Source organism: Tinamus guttatus, unplaced genomic scaffold (genome assembly GCF_059628265.1).
Source record: "Tinamus guttatus ecotype Peru unplaced genomic scaffold, ASM5962826v1 Tinamus_guttatus_pri_ptg000327l, whole genome shotgun sequence".
In the NCBI taxonomy this organism is placed as follows: domain Eukaryota; kingdom Metazoa; phylum Chordata; class Aves; order Tinamiformes; family Tinamidae; genus Tinamus; species Tinamus guttatus.
The window spans coordinates 404,230-418,944 of NW_028288861.1; the positions used below are offsets into that span (position 1 = coordinate 404,230).

At 39.2% G+C, this 14,715-nt stretch overlaps 1 protein-coding gene across 2 annotated transcripts in view; it reads left to right on the forward strand.

The window, feature by feature from the left end:
- The window catches only part of FMN1 (formin 1), a 144,986-nt gene that overhangs the window by 25,631 nt on the left and 104,640 nt on the right, over positions 1–14,715 (forward strand). For both annotated transcript variants that reach the window (XM_088529237.1, XM_088529236.1), the window contains exon 3: positions 7,158–7,275. In XM_088529237.1, the coding sequence (XP_088385363.1) occupies positions 7,158–7,275 (118 nt within the window). The remainder of the gene's footprint in view (positions 1–7,157; positions 7,276–14,715) is intronic.

Sequence of the window (14,715 nt, forward strand, 5' to 3'; positions counted from 1 at the left end):
TGGCAGCTTAAATCCACCCATGTCTCTGCTGCCTGCCTCTTTCGGCCTTCTTGTCCTCCCTCCTGCACTAGTGCTCCTGGGGCACGCAGGAGCACACCTCACTGCTGTTTGCAGCGTTAACTTCAGTGGATTGACTCCTTCAAGCTGCTCGTAGTGTGGGCACGCAAGCACTGCTGGCAGTGCAAGCGAGGAGCTAGAAATGTCTGGCTGGGGACAGTGCAGGACAGTGTCACCTGAGCCTCAGAGCAGCTCCTGCTGCCAGAGCTGCCCCAAGGCTGCTGCTGCCCTCCCCTCTCCTTAAGGTTGAAACTATTCACCTCTGTTTCGATTTTTAGGATCATTTTAAAGGAATTATGCAAACTTGTCTTGTTTCCAACTGCTCAGGCTGAGAGTTGATTAAAATGTTTATTTTCAATGTCGTTTAGCCATTTGACTGCTTTGTGGCATGTGATCCTCCTTAGTTCATGTTTTTCTGGTTTGCTGCTGGAGGGCTGTGAAAAGGCAGCTGAACAGATATGCCGTCGGGATGCTTTGAATCTCACCCTACTGTAGCGAGAGGAAAGATTATTTTCTACTTCTGCCTTATTGTATGTTTCCTTCAAAGAAAGTTTTAAAACATACTTCAGGGCACCTCAGGGTTAGCACTGGAGTGAGCTGTAGGTGTGACTTGTCTCTGGGATGAAATGTAGGTTGTACAGGGTGTGGATTATTAAATGCACCTTTAACTCTAAGAAATAATTGTCCTTTTGTATAATTAGTGCTTGGCTGCCCTGAAAGTTGCTGTAAATGGTTTTAGGGGCTTTTCTGAGGCATCAAGAGTTTATTAAATGAATAGACTTGTTAGCATGATCACAGCTGATTTTTCTAGAGAATTTGGAGTTGTTTCATCCTTTAGATGCAGTATCAGAAATGTGTTCAGTCAGAATTTCCTTATCAGATAGATCCACCCAGTGTTAAAACACTTATGTCACAAACGGGATTGATCTCATTTCCGTGCTACAAAGTGATTATCTCCTTTTTCTTTTTTTTTTCTTTCAAAAATGTTAAAGGCTGATATGTGTATAAGTATTTTACTCAGAAGCCTGCTGTTGGACAGGTGCCAATCTGTATTTCTTCATCAGCTATCCAGTGCCTTTGTAGAAGTGTCAGGCTTTGAGAAACAAGTGATTGCAGAGTATGTATTTGAGGTTGGGGCGGGGGGCGGTTAGAGAATGTGTGGTATTTTTGAGATATTGTCAGGTTTACAGTCCTTCATAATTTATACAGCGGTAGATACAAAGATGAAACTTCTTTCATCATCCTAAAGCTCAAAAAGCTTGAAGGTTTCTTTTCGCTCCCCAAAATTAATTATTTCTGGATTTTCTAATTCCAGAATAAATTGCATACCTTTGGTCTGAACCTCCTCAAAGCGCCATCCTTTTCACTACTAATCTGATTACTCTCTTGCTAATTGTGTTAGAAAGTTGTTTAGACAAAATGTATGGGTTTCCTACTTTTAAGCCCTCTTAAAACTTTTTTACTTTAAAAGTAAATTTAAATGGAGTTAGTAAAAACAAACCTGGCTCAGTAAAGTCATTTTGCCCCAAATATTTTGTCATAAATTGAAATTTAGAATTGCTGTAGAGTTGCACTGGAGAAATCCTGTCTTATGGGAAATATTCTCCAAAGATGAGATAGCTTCTTGCTACCATTTGTCTTATTAGCACTGGATTATACAAGTAGGTTGACAAAGACAGGGATAAGGACTCTGTGTAAAAGTGTTTGCTTATTCTGATATTCATATTATATATAAATATATTGTATTCATGTATATTATTCATATATCCATATCAAACTTAGAGAACCAGGAAAGCCATGAAGAGGTCCTTGTCCATATATTTCCCATATATACGTACATATTATATAAATATATATTCTATATTATGCATATTAAATACATTCAATATTTTATTAATTATATTGTTATAATTAATATTAATTAATAAGCATTAATATTATTTACTTATACATTGTAATTATATTTTATAAGTATATTATATACTATATATAATATGTATAATATATATATTTAAATACATATATTTATATTTAACTGACAAATAAAGGTGTGAATGCTTATGATAGCCTGTGTCCATAGATATGCATGCAACTATATGATTGAAAAAACCTTTAGTATTTAGCAAATTGAATCTAGGGAAACAATTTTTTCTTAGATACCAATGACTTCTGCTGTAGACTTAATATCTTCTACAGTATCTTAAAGAGGAAAAACACATGATTTTATCTAATTGCATTTATTTTTAAGCAGTTAAACAAAAGCTAGATATGTTGGACACTTTCTTGATGCTTGTTGTCTGCTGTATTCAGCTTTTCTTTTTTCCTGACACTTGATGCGAATGTGTGATCTGCAGCTGGTCTTCCTGTGAAGGCAAGAGCCCAAGTCATGGTCTTCGCAGCACAGCGGTAGCTGCTGAATGAGCCCCTAACTTGGGTGCCAAATGCAGAATTAGTATATTTGAATTTTTAAGATGTGGAAATCTGCTTAAAGAAACTTCTTAATGGCCAAGGAATGAGAAGGTTTCACGTTCTTTCAGATTTCCAATGTTATAATAAAAAAAGAACAAAAGTGCAAAACAGCACCAAACCCTAACAACTGCCAGGATATCCAATATGCCCAAGCGTATTTTGTACTTTTTTATGTGTGTGTTGAGAGAGGGAGAGTGTGTGTGTGTGTGTGTGTGTGTGTGTGTAATGTGTGTTTGTGTGTAGTGTGTGTATATATATATATATATATATATATATATATATATATATAGAACCTACCTCTGGCAGTTTCTGTTCATTTTGAGGTATACAGACTTGAAGATTTCCAACAAGTAATTTCAATGACATTAATTAAAAGCAGTTTTGCATATTCAGCCTTACCTGGGTAGCATATAGAGGAAAGTTATCGAAAAATACCTCAGCAGAGACTGTTTCATTCTGAAATATTACAAGTTTGGGACACAGTGCAGCTGAACGAACAATGTGCCCGAACTCCACACAGTTAACTCCGTGTTTCTGGGCTTTGGCTGTTTACCCTGCCCACCCAAACAGCCTCCAGTCACGGGTGTGGTGACCGCCTTTGATAAGTACCTTTTTATAGTTCGCAGCAATGGCTGCGTAGTAGGACAGTAGTAATGTGAAACCAGTCCTGTGGGTTTTCTGTGCATGGCCCCGAGGCGGAAATCTGCATTCCAGAAGAAACCTGCAGCAAATGGGAAGAGAGCCTTGTTTTGTTTTGCTTTATTCAGCTTCAAGGGCGTTCAGCCCGGTTTGCTTTGGCCAGTGGAGAACTCAGAGCACTGCAGGAGCTGTGTGCAACTTCAGTGGAAGTTTCAGAAATACTGTTTTGTTTGGATTTTCATTTTACTTTGCTTTATTTTTGATGATGGATTTACAAAATAAGATCTTCTTGAAATTGCAAAGATTGCATGAGAGAATCCTTCAGGAATTTTTGGCTGACAAACGTTCAGAACTCGTAAACTGGTATAAGGAAGTGGCAGACTATAAATGCCTACTATCGTCTTTGGGAGACTTGTTTATATAGTTGCTCGGCACTTTTTAGCAAGTAGGAAGTTGTGTGTAGCCAGTAGAATTGCAGGAACTGGAACAGCAGTCATTGGCTGAATTTCCAGCTGAGATTAGTGTGCTGGCATATTTGCTGTGACAAAAAGACCTTTGTGCAAAGGAACAAGTACCGAAGCTGCTGCGAACTTGTACACGGTGCGTCTTTTTGTTTCTCTTCAAGTAGAGTTATGAGATTTGATGTAGGGGCTTCTGGTTAGTAACTGCAGCACTGAAACCGGAAGGAGGGGTACTGTTGTTGTCCGAAAACTAATCCTGCAAGCCCGTGATCTGGGGGAGACCAGCTGCCTCCGCGGTGTAGAGCACAGCTCGCTTCGCTCGCTTCTTGCGTTTCCTGTAGTAAATTAGCAGACTGAATGCGTATAATAAACATTTGTGTAGCAGATAGTAGCTCTAACAGGAGTAAAACTGTTCCGTATTTCACTCGACATGGAAGAAAAGGCAGCACCTGACTGGGCTGAGCTTTCGGAATGGGACACTGCCACAGAAAGCAAACCTGACATTTTCACTACATTTTCTATGAAAACGCTTCTTGGATTTACAACTACACTGGAATCAAAAACTTCCAAAGAAGAAGCTGTGCTCAAAGCATTTCAACCTTTGCACACCAATATAAATGCTCATGCTGACAGCCAGCATGAGAGGAATGATAATGATCGTGATGACGCCTCAGAAAGCCAGCCCAGAGTGAGCAGGACCAGTGGGCAAGCTGACCCGACGCCTCGCAGCCAGGCCGGCCTGGAACTGGAGTTGTTAGCTGAGCAGAATGAATTACTGTGCCACCATTTGAGGTTTGTAGAGACTCCTTTGTCTGAATCTGACTACGATGACAAGGATGCTATTCTTGTACAAGGTACTTTGGTTCATACAACCAGCGATACAGAATCGGACAATGAGAGCAGGGACCCAGACACCGATGAAAACAAAACTATCAGATCTGGGCTAAATAATGCTGCTTTGTCTGCTCAGGCTTTGGACAATAACAGCCAAAATAAAGAAGAGTCAGACTCGGGAGGGGACAGGGATAGCGATGACACTGTGAACAGAGACGAAATGGAGTTACACCCACCGCTTTCTAAGCAGCTTCCAGCAGGGCTGGGTAGTAATCTGGATCATGACTCTGAAGTAAAAGACAGCATGTTAATGGATGAGCATTTAAGTCACTTGCTTGCTATAGGGAAAAGCCCTCGAGAACTTTCAGATGAAGAACAGAGACCTTCAGCTGGTAACACCTCTCACCAGAAAACAGCACTGGTTGAAAAGACTTTTCAGCTGCCTGCTTTCTTTAGTGGACTGCGTGTGAGGAAAAAAGGACTCACCACAGAGGATGGGGAGACTGTTACAGAAATTAAACCAAGGGAGGATGATTTAGCGCTGCTTAAATTACGACAGCCTGTGAAGAAATCCAGTATTACATCAGGTTTGACCACTAAAAAAAAATCATCTGAGCTTAAAGCAAGTCCTACTTTCCTGGAACAACTCTCTCACTTGTTAAACATAGATGTCTCCAAGAATGACGAGAGAGCAGAAGATTCTGGTGAGGGTTCTGGTGAGACTGAGGACAGTGATGAAGCTCAAGAGAACAAAGCATCTGGTAAAACAGAACCACGTTTTCTCTCTGAGGAAATAAAATCAAGTCCTGCTGAATCTGCACTGGATGTCTTTAAAGCTTTGTTCACACGGCCTCCCAAAAAAGAAACAACTGCAGATCCTTCAGAACTGGAAGCCCTAAAACGCAAAATGAGAAATGAAAAAGAGTCCTTGAAAGCTGTATTTGAAAGGTCAAAATCAAAACCTGGGGATGGACCATCAGACAAATCTGTAGGTTGAATTACTTTTTCTTCACAAGATCTGGAAGTTTATGCATTTGATTTTTGTTGTTGTTGTTTAAAAATAGTGAGGTGAAATTAAAATCAAAATGTCAGATTTGCCCTCTGTTTTTGGCAGTTTCAAATTTTGGATTGCACACTTAAGTATTTTGGAGACTGATTTTTCAAAATTACTGATCAGAGGTTCTAGCTGAATTCAGTGAGAATGGGTGGTAGTAAAGCTTCTGAATTCAAAGAACTTAAAAATAACTGTCAGATCTTAAAATATTGCTACAAGACAGTTGTTTATATGTTAAGCATGGCTTAAATTAGTTTTGCGCTACTAATATTTACTGTAATATTACTTAATATTCTTTCTCACTGTCTTTTCTGTTTTTTTTTTTTTTTAACTTTTAAAGTGATATTTCATTGTACCTGTAGGAATAATTGTGTGATGAAAGCTGATGCAATAAGTAAGGAATGATTTTCAATATAATTTGTCCAAGAAAGTATTGATAAGCGTTTAGCCCTATGCCAGCATAATTCAGTGATTCCAGATAGACAACCCAAGTTTTGGCTTAATATAAGGATTTGCAAGCTTAATAACCTTGTAACATATGCGGCGCATTGGATATGTACACATTTGAGAAGAGAAAAAAGTCTATGTTAAGATTTTATAAAACCACAGCAAGAAATGAAATTTGAGTGCAATTTGAACTCTTTCATTGAATGTGTAACTCCTCCTGCTTCCCCAAAGCCCAAATTCTTGCAGTTACATCTTTGGCAGATATAATTAATTCATAACAATGTTCTTGTCAGCTAGAGGGGGAATTACCTGAATGATTACACATTACAGGATCAGACCCTAAATCCAAAGCAACATAAGTCAATTTACTGTGTTAATCTATACGTATTCTTTTTGTTGTTGTTGTTTTAACTTTAAAACTTTTTTAAAATAGACTGACACCTGAGCAGATTGATAATACCAGTTTAAAGTAAGATATCTCTATGGAGGAGAAAATAGGTCTTCCCTGGCCGTGGCATGTACAGCAGCTAGAGGTGGTCTCTGCTGTTCCTGTTCCTGGGTTGCTTGTTTTTGGTTAAGCCGGTGCAAGTGTGCGTAGCTCACGGGGAACCTAGCTGGGAAGCTGGCCAGGGTGATCACACAGGCCGCAGGAGGAAGCACAGGAGTCACTAAAGGAAGGCTTGTTCTGTGTTTTTCCCACTTTAAGGATTACTTCCCTATGCCAGGTCATGGCTGAGGGAGTCCCATTAGCAGTGGCCTCAGCACTTTGTGGTGACAGTAGAAAGAGGTTTGTGGCCTGAGCGCAGGACAGCGGGTCGAGCAGCAGGAGTGCCTTAAGACAGCCCTGCTACCTGTTAAGAGGAGCTACACGTAGCTTTTCTCACTCTGAAAAAACGATACAGGAAAAGATAACTGGTGTTCCTGGCCTCTTAAGTTCACAAAAGACTTTCCATACTGATGTGAGCAGTTTCAAAAAAACATTGTATGTGACACGTATAAAAATATTTCCTTTCTCAAAATCATAGTTTTGCACTGATTTCTCTGTATCCCCCTTAACAAACTGTGAATGTTATTAGAATCAGTGGAATGAGAGATAACTTCTCTAGAATGCATCTGCAGAGTTTAGCATGGCAGTTGCTATTTTAGGACAGATTGATATTGCAGACTTTAACTTCTTTCTTATGTAATTTTAACAGCCTGACCTCAGTCCCTCAGAGCAAGATGATAAGACTCCAGGGAGACTCCAGACTGTATGGCCACCACCAAAAGCACAGCATGAAGAAGCAAAAGTAGGATTGAAGTACACAGAAGCAGGTAAAACGTAGAGGTGAACTTTAGCAGAAATCGGTCTCTGAGATTTCTTTTTCTTTTTTCTTTCTTTTTTTTTTTTTTTTTTTTAATTCTTTAGTATAGAAATGTAGTGATAAATCACTGTATCTGGAAAACCAGACCTTTTATTTTTTGGAATGTGTTGTTTACTGTGACCTGATAAGCATATAGTTTTCAAATTGTAAAAGGTAAATATGTTGCAATCTAAATGCTTACACGTATAAAAAACCATGAGACAAGAAGTGGGTTTTCATATATTGGGTTATTCTCTTGTGGGTTTCTCCTGAGGTGATGGACTGAATACAGAACCAATGGAAACCTTATCTCCGTTTTATTGTCTTGGGCTGTGGGGTGGAGTGATTCTGTGAGAGTCTAGCCCCATGAGCTTGCTTTCATTTAGGTAGTGTCACACTTAAATCAAAAATGAAAGTAATTACTGCCAGTTTTAGAACATGGATATAAATGTAGGAATACTCATATCCACTTGGATCATTTATATAACTAGGCTTATATCTTATTTTGCAAAGAATATGTCTGAAACCCAGAACTAATTATGAGATATGCTGTTCAGAGAAGAATATTTCTTCCTGAGTTTTGTTACTTAAAAAAATAATTCTATAACATATTTTCTGTTTGACAACAAGTTAACCATGAGTCAGCAATGTGCCCTCATGGCCAAGAAGGCCAATGGGATCCTGACCTGCATCAGGAGGAGCATTGCCAGCAGATCGAGGGAGGGGGTCCTGCCCCTCTCGGCTCTGGTGAGGCTGCACCTGGAGTATTGGGTGCAGTTCTGAGCTCCCTGGTGCAAGAGGGACGTGGAACTTCTAGAGAGGGTCCAGCGTAGAGCCATTAACACAATTAAGGGACTGGAGCATCTGTCGTATGAGGAAAGACTAAGCAAGCTGAGCCTGTTTAGCCTAGGGAAGAGAAGATCGAGAGGAGATTTGATCACTATGTATAAGCACCTTAGGAGAGAATGTAGAGAGGATGGGACTAAACTCTTCTTGGTGGTGGCCAGCGACAGGACGAGGGGAAATGGCTACAAGTGGAAACACAGAAAGTTCCATCTCCATATGAGGAAGAACTTCTTTACTGTGAGAGTGGCAGAGCCTTGGAACAGGCTGCCCAGAGAGGTTGTGGAGTCTCCTTCTCTGGAGATCTTCCAAACCCGCCTGGATGCCACCCTGTGCCACGTGCTCTAGGTGACCCTGCTGGAGCAGGGGGGCTGGACTAGGTGATCTCTAGCGGTCCCTTCCAACCTCAACCATTCTGTGATTCTGTGATATTTAAAAGGAAAAAAGATTATTGTAGCTATTATTAGCATAACATAATGATAACATAACTATTTCAGAATTCTATTCTGAAATATAAAGCGGGATATTCTTCCTACTCTTTTCAGTCATAACTTGTGCAATTGTCTAAAAAATGAAATGAAAGGCAGTGGGCCATTTGTTCTTCATGTTCCTGGTGACTCTGAAAAATACCCCTTATGAATCCCACCACATGGGATTAAGAAAAGTTTTTGTACTGCCTTTTTGTGAGAAGTTGAACATGCTACTGGTGTGTGGCTGTCTTTCCAACTGTAGTGGCTATCCTTTATGTTGTTCAGTATATTACTTTCTTCTCGCTCCCCACTCCATTTTATCAGCCCTCTCTGGCTTTTTCCTTTTTATGAAGTGGCGCTGATACTGGAAGTATAGATGACATTCTCAGTTTTCCAAAACTACTTTTCCTCCAGGTTTGACAAGAAAAGCATTTATTTAATGTACACAGACTTGACTGATTTACAGTGCTTCCACTCTGAAGTGCAAGAAGTTATTACGAGGTGGGCAGGACAATATTTGTGCCAATAGAGGTATTTGTCTGTTAAGGATTTCTACCATCTCTTGCTGTTATACTTAAATGTTTATTATAGGCTATACGTTTGCAGTATTTTGTTTTCCCCAGATAAATATTTTCTTCTCCTTTTTTGATTGTAATCATCTGTGACAAAAACATGTCTTAAATAAAGAAAAAGAAATTAAATTAATAAAACCTCCAGATACTACTACTCAGAGAAAAATTAGGTCACGCTTTCCAGAAGTTTGAATAGGAAGGACAGGTTGGCATAGAGCCCATGTAAATTGTTATTGTTTGTTACTGAGGTACTGTGGGTGACAGTCCCGTCAACGTACAGGGTTAGTTTGCTAAGTCAAATTTTTATACGGCCCAGACCCCACAGGCCATTAGACACCTGGTGTCTGGTGGAGAGAAAGATCTGAATGAAACAAACGCTGGTGGCCCAGCTCAGATGAGACGCAGTGATACTTTTAAAGAAACAGGCAAACACTGTTTGCAGTGTGTGCTAAGGGTATGCTAGTTATACATGCACCTCAGTAGGTAGGTGGTTTGTATTTCTTTTGGCACTGTTAGTATCCAGAAAGCAGTGATGGCAGCAAGGACTCTGCAGATAGTTGTAAGTGATGATGGCAAGTAGTTACATCTGCTTTTCCAAGAACTAGGAAGAATATTTTAAAGCATAATGCACAGGAATTAATATTTGTAATCTCTTGCAATACATGTGCCATAACTATGCTGATGTATTTACACAGTGATCTCATTTTCAAGAAAAATCAGTGGAAATACATGTTCTTTTCCTATGCTAGAATTAGAAAGATATGTGCTGTGTTCTTTCTCACAGTTCTCAGCCTTTGATTTACTTCCTTCATGCCCATGCAGTAGGCCAGCATGGCAGGAAGGCACAAATATTGAGTGAGAGGATTGCTGGGTTTTTGATCTTTTCTCACCTACTTGCCATGTTTTTCCTCATTGTTCTTGCTGCCTCATGGAAGCCAGAAATTCCAGCTTAATTTGTCCTACGCAGCAGACATTGCAGTGACTCACAGCAGCTTGGAGAAGCAAGTAACTCCCTCATGAGGCCTCCAGTCTGGCTTGGTGTGTGGGAAAGCAACTGAAAAGCAAACAGACATAACAAGGAACACGTGTTGAACTGACTAGAACTGTTAGGATCATCAGAACTGAAAGAAGTTAATGAACAAATATAATTCTGCAACAGATTGATCCATGCCTTTGATAACATCTTGCGTAGTCAAATTATTATCACCTCCACCACTTAAAAATTGCTAGTAAATATCTCCAAATCTTGAGTTATGAATTCTGAATTAAAAGGATGATACCATGAGATTTCGGAGTGTCTTATGTTTTCTTTAATCCCTTAGTCCCTGTTTCCATACTGAAAGTGACTTCATCTCAGTCATCATCTCTCTCTCTGTATTTTACACAAACTGTCTATGTACTTCTCTAGAAAAAAATGGAGCTTCTTTGAAGTATATAAGTCTAAAATAGTTGAAGTAAGTCTGTAATACATTAATACATAACATCATTTGTACTCTGGAAGACTAGAAAATGGTATTTTAATTTATACCTATATATTTATTCCATGGAAATCATTCCTGTGTAAACAGAGACATTTCTGTGCATAGTTCTGTGGTCCTACAATTCTGTTCCTCCATTTTCTTTAAACATATCTTCATTTTTTCCCCATAATTGTTAGAGAGATTTCTGCCATTTTTTAAGCATCAGATTTGTAAAGGGTAGATGTCGCAGTTGTTGCATATAGTGAAAATACCCGGTCAGGTAGCAGGGGCAGATTCACTAGTGAGGTCACCTATGATATTAAGCAGCATAGAATCAACACATTGATGAATGCCTCAGGTGTGACATAGGGCTAGGTCAGAGTGCAAACACAGAGGGGAGTTTAGGCAGGACTTCTGCTCAAAAAACTACTTAGGTTTGAAGAATAGTCTCCACGTTAAGGAGATACAGAAGAAAAAAAAGACTGCAGTACCTGTGAAACATTCATCCACTTTGTGGATGTCCTCTTTCAGGACTTTTTTAATCTTCATTGAAATGTTTGTGTTTAACAGAAAACGTCACATCCCTTTTCCCTTACAATCTCTCTTTGTATTATACTTAAATCTGCAGAAAAGTATCAGCATCATGAGTATGACAGCAGTCTGTGATGCTGAAAGCAGAGCCTTGATTTCAGCGTAGAGAGAGATATCAGGAGGTAATTGGAAACAAAAAGTAAAAATATTAAAGAAAATGAGTCTAATATTAAAAAAAAAAAAAGAACAATGGCAGGGATCTGCTGCCAAGTGTCACATGTGTTAAAGCTTTGCTCTCCTGTGTTCTGGGTTCCCATTAAGAAAATTATGATATATATGGTCATGATATAAATGGAGAAAATAATCTGCTAATTTGGGAGAAGGAAAGAGTGAATGTTCTGGACAAAGAGATGACAGATAACAACATGATTTCTAATCTGCCATTTAACACAGGCTTCCTTTGTGGCTTTGAACAATTTATGTTTGTCTCTGAAACAGCCATAATGCTTGATGCTCTTAGTATCCCAAAAGAAATTCTTGTAGATTTGTTTTGTTTGAATCAAATTGTTTCATTATTGTACCTTTTTTTTTTTCCTATGAGTGATGAATAGGTACTGGTGTCTGTGTCATATATGTTAATGTTTGTGAAGACTAGCCTAAATTTAGTTACCAAAGAGTGCTGGGATCAGGCATAAGCTGAATAGCAGCTCTGATATTGTCAATGTCTCCTAAAACTGGATTTATGTTCCTGAAGAGGGAGGTTGTATCCTTGGCAATCTAGACCTCTATTCTCCTTTTTTAATCTGTCTATTAGGATTATTATTTGCTTGAATTGTGGTACTGTTTAGAAACTGCAGTGAGGCAGACTCCAGGAAGGATGCCTGACTTAGAGGATTCTTAAAAGCTGTGTGATGGCAGAGGAGATGTGGATAGAAACTTCTATTCATTGAATAGAAGTTTTATGAATAAATTGCTTACCGACAAGTATTAAAGTAATTTTCAAACCACCACTTTGTTACGAATCTTAGTGACAGCAGCAGTTTTTCAAGATGCCTGGTATCCCTGCTTGGTAAGATTTTCCTATTAAAATATATTTTTATAAGTCCCTATAACCTTCATATAAGATATAGCATTTGACTGTATTATATGAAGAATCTTGTTTTATAGGGGGATATTTCTCAGCCTGAGAGATACTTGCTTTTCAAACTGTGGATTTGTCGAGCACTGCAGGTAATATAGGAGGGCTGGAGGCAGTAAAGGGGAATCCTTGTCTCCTCCTGATAAGGCTTGTGAGTGGGCAACAGCAGCCTCCCTGTCTTTCCCTGACTCAGTTTTTCATACTGTGCCTCCTGAGACAGGAATAAAAAGGCATCTATTAATGCCAAGGATTTGTTGCTAAGATGCTTGGGTTTCATTCCCAGTCATGATGCCATCTTCTGGAATGACTATAGGAAAACTACATGAACTTTCCAAGCTTTAATTTACCCATCTGTAAAAACGGGATAAAAAAGCTGACCGATTTTTTTTTCAAGAAACTCTGCTTTTTTGGGGGGAGGGGAAGGAGGTGAGGAAGGGGGTGTATGGGTACTGGGATGCTTTCATTATCCAGAGCCAGAATGAAAAAAGTACTTATTCTCAATGTTTAAATCAGCAAAAAGCATTTGAAATATGGAAACTGTGCCTAGTGCTATGTGGTAGAATGCTCCTGCCTGTCTATCCATTGGGGATTATGTAATTACAGGATGAAGGAGGAGGAGAAGAGCTTTGCTTTGCTTTTTTAGTAAAATCCCTGTCTTATTTCCATTATCGGTACTGTTTATTGAAGTGCAATCACTTTAGGAGGTGTAGGGTATTCTGTCTGGATGCATCTAGTATTGCAGATGTCTAACAAACACTTTTTTTTTTCTTTAGTGTACAAAGCCATATCTGAATACATATGTCTGTCTAGCTATAGGTACTGATTAAGAATTCACAAATGGAGCAGCTTGGGTTTCAGTCGATGTAGGAACTTCATTTTAAACTGGATTTTTTTTCCCCTGATAAGGAAATTATGCTGCTACCTGCACAAAGTTAAGGCAAATTTTACTGTAGTTTTTATTTTGAAATGTATTCACTGCCCATTTTTCGTGTCTTTATCAATGTGATGCTGCAAAGCCTAAAATGGTCATGGGATTTTACTAGACAGCCGTTTTTATGTAAATGAAGCACAGTGAAAGAGCAATTGTGTATAGCACAAGAAGAATGACATTGTGTTTTGTTTGTAGGATTCTTGTTCAAAATATATGAGGCCCTTTGTATTAAAGAAATGCCTCTGAGTTAAACTGCATTCACTTTCCTGTATCAGATCCTTTTCCAGTCTCACTGTTTCCGTGCTTGGCAACTTCAGGCAGCTGAGAATACGCTGGGAGGATGCACTTGTACATACGTGCATGGATGTATATTGCACCTACATCTACCCACATGCATGATAGACACATATACTGCATCTATTGCTGTACGTGTGTTCTCAACCTATACTCACTGTGCACATTGTATAGTGGTTTGGAAACTGTTATGTAGCTAGAATCCAGAGCAAGTGCTTTTTATTTTAATCTTGCACTGGATGAGGCAGATAAAGAGAATTTGTAACACATGAAAGAAATTCTCTGATAAATTTGTTCCCACTCTTTGCTGGTAAGGTGTAGTTTATTTACCATTTTGCATTAGTGGTAATAGATTGTTTGTTTGTTTATTTATTTTTGTAAATATGGAGCAGGTAAGATTTTTATTGAAAAAGGAATCCTATTGAAAGCCCTCAGCAGCAGGAGACCTAATGCTGCCTTCCTGAGAGGATGGAAGTGACAGATGAAAAGGTCAATTTCTGCCCTCCAGTGAAGGAAGTGTAGCCCTAAGTCACCTATGACAGGAGAGCAATGACCGAGCAGGTAGTTACTCAGGTGACCACTTCTGAATGGCTCTTTCTGCTGTTCCGCAGTCAGGAAGAGCAGAAACCATTCTCCCCACAAGAGAGACTTGAGGGTTTGCTTGTTTATCCTTGGGAAGCCTATAGGAACATTCCTTTGTTCTTGGGGAATTCAGGAATTCCATGAAGTTATTTTGTTTTCCATAGCAATTTAACAGTTGCATTTTTTGTAGCAGCATGGGGATAATCCTGATCCTCAGACAGTACTTAGATGCTTGAATGTTCACTTCTTTAAGACTGTTTATCCTTCCTTTATCCCCCCCGTCTCCTTTCTCCACATCCTCTGTATTCTCCCTCCACCAGAATCTTGGAGGTGTTGCCAACCATTCTGTGGGAAATTTGAAGCTCAGAAAGCTTTTTCTTTCCCCGAGTAATCAACAACAGTGGAGGTGAAAGATGTCTGCTCCTTTCCTAGTCTGGACAATTGCCTTCCTTCTGTGAACTGAATGGCAGGGCTGTAAAAGAATCTTAAGTGAAATGGGAAGCAAGGGAAGGAGAACAGGCTGGAGTTGATGGGATAGGATGGGGGAAGAAGAATTATCTAATGATACATCAAAGCTATAGTCAGTAAAT